This window comes from Eurypyga helias, unplaced genomic scaffold (genome assembly GCF_000690775.1).
Source record: "Eurypyga helias isolate BGI_N326 unplaced genomic scaffold, ASM69077v1 scaffold34408, whole genome shotgun sequence".
Taxonomy (NCBI): domain Eukaryota; kingdom Metazoa; phylum Chordata; class Aves; order Eurypygiformes; family Eurypygidae; genus Eurypyga; species Eurypyga helias.
The window spans coordinates 7,813-16,856 of record NW_010269508.1 but is presented as its reverse complement, the minus strand read 5'-3'; the positions used below and the strand labels follow the sequence as shown (position 1 = coordinate 16,856).

At 53.2% G+C, this 9,044-nt stretch overlaps 1 protein-coding gene across 1 annotated transcript in view; it reads left to right on the top strand.

The window, feature by feature from the left end:
- NPLOC4 (nuclear protein localization 4 homolog (S. cerevisiae)) overlaps positions 1–9,044 on the top strand; it is a gene marked incomplete at both ends in the record, with an annotated part of 26,062 nt that overhangs the window by 9,550 nt on the left and 7,468 nt on the right. The window contains 4 exons of the mRNA XM_010158131.1: positions 1,317–1,403; positions 2,978–3,049; positions 3,722–3,848; positions 5,779–5,939. Coding sequence (XP_010156433.1) covers positions 1,317–1,403; positions 2,978–3,049; positions 3,722–3,848; positions 5,779–5,939 — 447 coding nt within the window. The remainder of the gene's footprint in view (positions 1–1,316; positions 1,404–2,977; positions 3,050–3,721; positions 3,849–5,778; positions 5,940–9,044) is intronic.

The following is a 9,044-nucleotide window of genomic DNA, read 5'->3' as shown; positions in this document are numbered from 1 at the left end:
AAGCTTGGAGCAACCTGGGCTATGGAAGGTGTCCCTGCCCAGGGCAGGGGCTGGGGGGGCTTTAAGGTCCCTTCAACCCAACCCAGTCTGTGATTTATATCTCTAACATCACTGGCAGCTGTTTCCACAGCTAGAACTTCAAAACCCAGATTTGTGTTTTGTTATTTTTACACTTTCTTTTACATTATCCTGCGCTCAGATGATTTAAAGATAGAGAGTTCCATTTCACATGTTTCCCTCCATCACCAGATTCCTAAGGTTACGGTATGGAAAAGCTTGAAAACAAATTCTGTACTAGGTAAAATAAAAATTACAGCCCTTGCTTCAATTACTTATTGGCTCTCGGAGAGAACGGAAGCAGGTTAATTAGCCAGAAGCGCTGCCGCGATGGAGGCGAGCGGGCGGGCAGATCAGCCGGGAGTCCCCGCTAGATGGTGCCCGGCCCCGCTGAGCCGTCGGGAGCTGGAAATGGAGCTGGAAAAGCCTCTCTGCCCAGCACGAGGCTCAGCCCGAAGCCGAGTTTTTTCCTACTGGCTCCTTCCCCGCTGATCCAAGTCACTTTGCGAAGCGTAGACGCTGCGCGTGCAAACGTACCGCGGCGGGACGCGCGTTTCCTTCCTGGCGACGAGTTTTGTGGGGTCGCTGGGGAGAAGTGCAGCGGGTTTGTCGAACGAGTGGATCTCTCGGCCGTGTGTGAGAGCAGAAGCCTTTCCCAAGTTCCTCCCTCCCCTACGAGCAGAGCTGTGCCCTCTATTGTTTCGCTGTCGCTGTTAAGCCCCCGCTTTGCGAGTTCCTGCACTTCCAGCCGTGCGTGGCGCAAGCGAGGGAGCTCTTGCTCTCCTGGGAAGCCCTCGGTGCTGTACTTCTTGGCACGGCCCAGCCCCGGGAAGCTGAAACGCACCCAGATGGAGTCGTGTTTTCCAGCGCACAGGGGGGAAAGGCCTGGGCGTGGGCTCTTGGATCTTCTGGATTGCTGCCTCTCTGCTGCGCCGAGATTCAAACAAGCCAAGGGGCGACACAAAACTGGCAGGTTGAACACTGAGCTTTGGGAAAATGATATAATCCCTCACCTTTTCCAAAGTGCTCGGAAACGGCAATGGCCTGTTGGTAAACGCTGAGCTTTTCATTCATAAACCCGATGCAAACCGAGCTGACAGGCTCTGGCAGGATGGGCCTGGGAATAGCGGAGGTCTCCGGGGTGAAACCAGGCAGGGGTTGCACGAGGGGGAAACTCAGACCTCTGCTTCCGTCCTCTGCCGCACTCCTGGCAGCTGTGTTCCTGCGCTGTCTCACCAGCGAGTTTCTCTTTGCTGCAGATCGGTACGCAGAACAGCCTGGAGATCCTGGAAGATCCAAAAGCCGAGGTTGTGGACGAGATCGCTGCAAAGCTCGGACTGAGAAAGGTTAGGATGTTGTCGGCTCTCCCGCGTCTTTGGCAGTGAAGAAAGTCGTTGGCAGCTCTCCAGCTCCGTGGGGTTACTCAGTCACGTTTGGGCATACCTGAAATCTAGCTTATGCGTCGGTAGCTCTTGGGCTTTTAGGTATGAAATCCGAAATGAGAGCATTTTCCTGAGTGCACCCATCTAGCGGGGCTGTGCAGCTGAAGTCAGCAGTGCTCTGTCACGTGTGACATCAAAGGGAGTAGCAAAGAAGCCGAAACACGGTTTTCCCTTTATTTCTCCTCAGACTCATTCCCGGTAGCATCTTCGCAGCGAGCACTAATTTGGCACAGATGTAGCTGGAGGTGCCTTCCGAAGGTTCTTCTGCATGGAATCGGTGCTCCGCTTCCAGGAGCAGAGGCTCCTGCTTTGGTTGTTGTTCTCCTTTGTGGCTCCGGGCTCTCGGCGCCGCTCGGGCAGCCCGCGGCAAGTTAGTCTGGTGGTGCAGAGCTGCAGGACCCCCAGCCTCAGCCCTCTGCTCCCCTCGGCCCCGCAGCCTGTCGGCGAGCCGAGCAGGACGTTTGGGTGTTGGGACCCGCTGGTTTGCCGACAGCTCTTTAAACCTCTTACTGGTGTTTTTTCCGGTTTGGGAAATGTTTGGGTAGCACATGAATGCCAAGAAGGAGATGTACACCAACAAGATTTGACTCGCTAGAGAAAACACAGATGAGACGAGTCTCGTAGACTCTAAACATCTGCGGTGAGGCCTCTTGTTCTCCGACGATAAGATCTTTTGCCAGCGTCTGAAGCAGAGCTTCTGTGTGTTATTTATTTCCATGTTTTTTCCTCTGTTTCTCACATCAGGTAGTTTTAATCCATGTGACTTAACACCTAACTTAAGTGCCGGCTGCAGGTTTTTGTCCGTCTGGGCTCTGCTGGGAATCGGGCCTCGGCAGTTTGGAGGGTTAAACGCTGTGGGAGCGGCTCGCCATGGGGCTGGAGCTGGTTTTAGCAGCGTGTGGAAGGGTTCAGGCAGCGGTGTGTGTGTACACATCCCTACTCCGATGTGCAAACAGCGCAGAAGGCAGGAATGTGGGGGTTGGGTTTTTTTTGGAGCAGACTCTTGCTTTGGCATGAATCATACTCCAGTGGGAAACATATGAGCTTTATCTTAACCAAGTGACTGCGAGCTTCCAAATGAGATCATGTGAGCCGCTTTGTCATCCGCTGGCGCTCCCGATGCTTCTCCACTCCGAATGCTCAATAGGAAATGCTTTTTGCAGTGGGTGGGTGGGAGGAGGTAGTGGCTGAGAGGCGTCTTGCAGCCTCCAGATCTTTCCATGAAAAGAAATATTCCGTAGTGAAACATAAAGCTGCAGGTGCCGCCGGCCGGCCAGCTGGCATGCTGCTCCTGGAAATGGGATTCAAATGAGCCCAGCACAGCTGGGAGAGCCATTTCCTTCAGGCAGATGCAGCAGGGCCGTGCGAGGAGCCAAGAACATCTTGTCCTGTGAGGAGGAAAACGTATAAGCTCTGCTTTGGTGGTGTTCTGGGTTTGTTTTTCTTAAAGCAACTTTCTCCGTAATGCTTCTTTGCAGGTTGGCTGGATATTTACTGACCTGGTCTCCGAAGACACGCGGAAAGGGACGGTTCGATACAGCAGAAACAAGGTGAGATTGGAGCGTGCAGCTACACCCCGCTGCGGGTACCGAGGGTTTGTGCCCCCTCGGTGCTGGCTCTGCCAAGCAGAGCAGTGAGCCAGGGCAGCGCAGGGCTGGAGGGGGCGCAGGGACGGGAATTCTTGGGAAACTGAATTTTTGCGAAGCTTAAAGCAAAGGAGGGCGAGCCTAGAGAGCAGTGCTAGGGGTTGGAAGCTGTCTGAGGAGCGTGGAAAGCTGCCTGCAGTCCTTCGCCCGCTCTGCTGTAAGGAAATGCTGCTCGTGGTGTCAGAATTTGGGTGGTGTGAGGTGTAAACTCAGTGAGTAAAATGACTCAGAGGATGTTCCTATGGGCTGGGCTTTGAGATATACGTGGCTCAGACTTCGACCTCAGCTTCCTGCAGTTCTAAAATCAACGACATCCTTATTTGGAAAACGAAACCCTGGGGTTTTCTAAAAAAAAAGAGGTGTGTAAAGGTGGGTGAAACTGGAAGCAGTGACGGTCCTGGTGAGAGCCGGGCTGGCGCGCTGACATGTTGCATTCTTCTCCCGGCCTCTGCAGCAGCTTTCTACGAAAGCATGTTTTATTAGGGTGTGGGTAGTTTTCTTTGGCCGCAGCCCAGGGAAATAGGTCTAAGCTACACCGCGTTGTCCTTTTTATTGACGTTTCTGCTCTTCCCTCAGGACACGTATTATCTAAGCGCAGAGGAGTGCATCACAGCTGGAAACTTTCAGAACCAGCAGCCCAACATCTGTCGCCTTTCTCCAGATGGTCATTTCGGATCCAAGTTTGTCACAGTTGTGGCTACAGGTATCAACTGGCCTCGGCTTGTCCCGGCTCTCTTGGTTACACATGAATTATCTCTTGTTAATAGAAGAATATGCAGCTCTGCCAGAAGTCAGACGTCCTGCTCCCCATCTGTCCTATTTAACAAGGGTTTTGCCTTGCTCTGTCAAGTAAAATACTTTTTCTTCGTGCTATCTTCTCTACAGTGATTTACCCTGCGGGATACTTCACTGAGGCTCAGACCTGGAGCATTTTCTGATCCACAAAGCATTTTTTGTTTTTGCTTGCAGCCAGAAGAATAATTGTAGCTCACTTTTTTTTTCTGGCTCAAATCTCTAAGCTCCATAAATTCTGTTCCCTGAAAGCGGCAGCACAGTCCGTATCCTGAAAGTTACTCTGGCAGCTTGAGCATAGAGGAGGGACCTTGATCTCCCTTGTGTCGCTGTCAGGGAAACCCTTATGTAGGCTGCCATGCTCTTCGTGCGTGGAAACGGGGTTTTTCTTTTGGTTTGCCTGAATAAAACAAGAGAAACCTGCAAAATGCTCTGCTTGGTCACCTCTGACTTTAGCTGCTTTGGCAGCCGCTCTCCAGAGGCACCGCGGAAAAGGCCGCACTGCCCGGGCTGCCAGGGCAGACGTTGGCACGTGCCGGGAGAGCCGTAGCGTTAGCACTTCAGCCCGCTGTTCTCCACGGGACGACACATGGATTCATTTAAAATTTCCCTGGAGCAGATAGGCTGCGTTCTGGGTCTATTTAACACAATGAAAACGGCAAAAAAAGGCGTGACTTCAAATAGCATCCACTGTAAAAACTGAAAGTGTGATGTTCCGTTGCCTCTGAGCCCGGGTGTGGTGTTCCCGGAGCCTTTTTCCAGGGAAAACGCTCTCGATAGGTTAATGGGCGATCAGACAGCTGCCTGACATTCCAGACTGCTCAACACATCCATCTTTCATTAGAGATTGATGTGTATCTCGCTCACTCGTTTATTTATTTCTGGGGTTTTTTTAAAAACAAGGTGTTTTCCTGAGAAAACGATGGCTGGCTTCGGCCAGGCCTTCCCCGTGTCTTGGTCTATGTTTAATTTCTAGGAGTGTTTGTTCTGGAGCAGCGAGTGATTGAGGTTGGAGATCAAAGGGTAGAAAACGAATATTTCCTCTTTTCTGTTCCAGAGAATTTCATCCTCTTCTGTTAGAGCAGCCCATCGGGTTTCCATTTAAACACTTGATTCCTTCCTTTTGCGCCGCATAAATACACTTGGGTAGTTTGCATCAACTTTGCCTTTAGACCCTCTACGTGGATTAATTCCTATCCCCTCCTGAATTTCTGGGCTTGGAAATAATAACGTTTTCCTACCATCTGTCCGTATCTTCTCTTTCCAGTTGTATTCTGATGACACATGACCTGATGTTGCTTACATTATCCAAATCAAAGCGCCAAGCATGTGATCTAACGGCGAGCCAAGGTCTTAATTCCCGTTTTCCATGTCAGATTTCCACCGAGCCGTCCATTACAGGCTGAGAAAACATTTTTTCCTCTTAGGCCTGACATTACTGGGTGACCAACCCTGAATCCTTGGAGATGAAACAGGCTCACAGGAGCTGCGTGCCTGGGTTTTGTTTTGAGAGAGGGAAAATACCTACAGGGTAGTGGGAGGGTGATGCTGCCGGGAGCCTTTGGAAAGGGCAGCTTCGCCTCCTTTAAGCTCCTGCTAGACAGCAGGAGTGGCACCAGGTGTCTGTCCCGTTCGGCTAGCTGTGAAAATGTGCGTTACCAAATAAATGTGGAGCTCGGAGGGAATTGTTGGTTTTTGGGAAGTACTTGTAGGCAGCACCAGCATCTTCATCTCGCCATTCTTTGCTGTTGGCAAGACCGTGGCTCTTGGAGTTGTGCCTGAGTTACGCTGGGCACATTGCTCTCCTGTGGGTTTTTTTTAACCAGCCTCTTCTCTTCCAGGTGGTCCCGACAACCAGGTCCACTTCGAGGGCTACCAGGTCTCGAATCAGTGCATGGCGCTGGTTCGGGATGAGTGTTTGCTGCCCTGCCGAGACGCGCCGGAGCTGGGCTACGCCAAGGAGTCCAGCAGCGAGCAGTATGTGCCTGATGTGTTCTATAAGGTAAGGGCTGCGTGCCTCTGTGTGGGGGGAGCTGCAGCACAGCTCTGTGGGTCTGGAAATCAGTCTGGCCGGCTCAGGAAAGGATGTCTTTGAGGTCTGAACTATTTTCAGTAGTAACCGTTCACCACATGTCTGCAAAGTAATTGCATAAGCTCCGTTTCCCCCTCGTAAACGTGCTGTTCTGGTTTCCAGTGCAGCAGTAGCCATCGCTTCGGAAGGTCTGCAGTCATCCAGCGACAGCCCGCGGCAAGTGCTCTGAATTCACCTCCTCTCCCCGATTTTTGGCGGCGTTTGCTGTGCTTCTCTGCTGATTTTAATCCCCGGCTGAGTTCAGCTTCCTCCGCTAGGCAGCCAAATGGTGCGCGCTAGCACAAATGGCACGGTGAAAACGGTGGGTTCCTTAGGCCGTGCCAGGGCTTCGCTCGTGAGCGACACGCTTCCAGGCACCGGCTGGGCAGCAGATGCAGCAAAAGGTACCGTAGTTCATGCAGCCGGAGGAGAGGCAGGCCCGTGCGTGCTCTTCTGCAGCACCAGGAAGGCTTTTGGAGCAAGAACAGGACCTGGCTGCGCTCCTGGCTTCCCACTCTAGTTACTACCTGTACCCAGGTCCTGCTCTTGGGTTGGACAGTGGCTCCAAAAACCGGTCCTGAGGAGCAGCAGCATCCAGAGCAGATCCACAATAGTTGAGGTGTCATGTGAGAATGCTGCGGGTAACCTGTCTGCTGCAGTTTTCGGTGCAGCTTGAGTGATGAATGGGCTGTCATTGTCCCCTGACGGTCGTTTCTGGGGATCTTCAGCCCCTCTGTATCTGCGGGGCCCAGTTAGAAACTCGGGGGCAGGAGTTCTGCGGAGGCTGATAGCACTGCTTCTCAAACTTGTGTGTGTTGGTGCCCCGTGAGCAAGGACAGGGGAGTTAATTAATGGCACTGCTTGCTGACTAATTAGCCATCCATCACCCAGATTGGTTATCTCATTCTTGTCTCTGTCTGACACTCACAGCCCGCTCAGCCTGCTGTGCTCCTGCCGCCTGTAGTAAAGCTGTCGGTGAGGAGCGTGGGATTAGCAAAGGTACCCTTGCCTGGGGCAGCTGAAATGCACATGATGTGCAGCAGTGACAGAAACGAGGCTGGTCAAATCACAGAATCACAGACTGGGTTGGGTTGGAAGGGACCTTAAAGCCCACCCAGCCCCACCCCTGCCACGGGCAGGGACACCTTCCATAGCCCAGGTTGCTCCAAGCCTCATCCAGCCTGGCCTTGGACACTCCCAGGGATGGGGCATCCACAGCTTCTCTGGGCAACCTGTCCCAGTGCTCCCCACCCTCTGCGGGAAGAATTCCTTCCTGATGTCCCATCTCCATCTCCCTCTTTCCATTTAAACCCGTCACCCCTTGTCCTGTCACTCCCTGCCCTTGGGAAAAGCCCTCCCCAGCTTTCTTGTAGCCCCCCAGGCACTGGAAGGGGCTCCAAGGTCTCCCCGGCGCTTCCCTTCTCCAGGCTGAACCCCCCAACTCTCCCAGCCTGTCCCCATAGCAGAGGGGCTCCAGCCCTGGGAGCATCTCTGTGGCCTCCTCTGGACTCGCTCCAACAGGTCGATATCCTTAGACGCTCTCGTACTCCCTGAACCTCAGACCGGGAAGTGCTGGCCGAGGTGAATGAGCCTCCATCTTCCCCCTCCGCCCCTTCATGCTGAACTGCCGGCTTGTTGTGACACCGCCCAAAAATGAGGAACACCTCTTGGGTAAATTCAGCGCTTGAGAGGAAAGGTAGCTGGAATCCTTTCTCCTCGGCACGCAGACGCCTTGCTCTGATAAGCTGGGTCCCATGTAGATCCAGTGGAGCTCGGTTGTGCAAGGGCTGGCCCCGAATGGGAAGATGAGATCATCTCCTGGCGTGCCGCGGTCCCGCTCCGGAGCAGCCCGTGCTGTGCCACGGTCGGGGTGCAGCCTTGCAGGAGGTCCCGTAGGTCTGTATCCCACATGTGGGCCACCCTGGGTGTTGGGAATAGCAGGAAACCAGTGGGTGTTCCCAGAAGATCTTCACTCCCATTCGGAATCTGAAGCAGGGAGTTAAAATGCTAACTGATGGCTCTAGTTTTGTGTGGAAATTTCCATGAGCCACTGACTGAGTGGGCTGGGCTGCAGTTTATTTCGTGTTTTATAACTTCTAGCCATGTTTGCCTTTTTGGTGACGTGCTGGAGGACTGCTCTGGCGAGCACAATTGTCCTTCGGACTTAAACGTGCTTGGCTATAGGATCGCTTAATTTGTTTTGGAATGCTCCTAACGGAAAGCTTAGTCACTCCCGGCTTTGCAAATCTTTGGGGTCTCATTAAATGTGCGAGGCTGGAGGTCAGAGACACTACCTCATAGTTACTGGGGTGGTGACGACGACGGTGTCAAAGCGTCGCTTACACGCGCTGCGAGGAGCAAGGGGACGGTGCTCGGCCGAGGACGAGCCGCTTCGTGGCCCAGCACCCCCGTTCCCCCTTTCTCTGCCGAAGCTGCAGGAGCCGAGCAGCTTTGTCACCGGTCCTTGATGGAGGGGATCCCCTCCGTGCTGCCCCCTCGGCTAACTTTGGGTGGAGAGCCCCTCTTTTGAGTAGTTTTGTCTTGGATGGAGAAGCTTTCACTGAGAAAGGGCACAGTCCAGATATATATGTATTTCTGTGGAATATTGTAGAATTGTTTTGGTTGGAAAAGAGCTTTAAGGTCACTGAGTCCAACTGCTAACCCAGCACTGCCAAACCCACTGACCCCTGTCCCTGAGCACCTCATCCACGCGGCTCTCAAACCCCTCCCGGGATGGTGACTCCACCACCTCCCTGGGCAGCCCCTTCCAATCCTAACAGCCCTTTCCGGAAAGGAATTGGACCCCAGATACTGACCCCAAAACTGAGCCCTGATATGTGCAAGTATTTGTTTCGGATGAAAGGAGCTGTACGCATTTATTCCAGTCGGGTGAGAACCAGAAGGCCAGTGTTTGCGTGCTGTGGGTGTATTTATACAACAACTGCGCGTCCAGAGGCACGGCAAAACGTCCAGCTCTGGCAGGACTGCCTTGGGTCAGCGAGCCGTTTTTCCACGGTTTGTGTTCGGGGAGTGGGA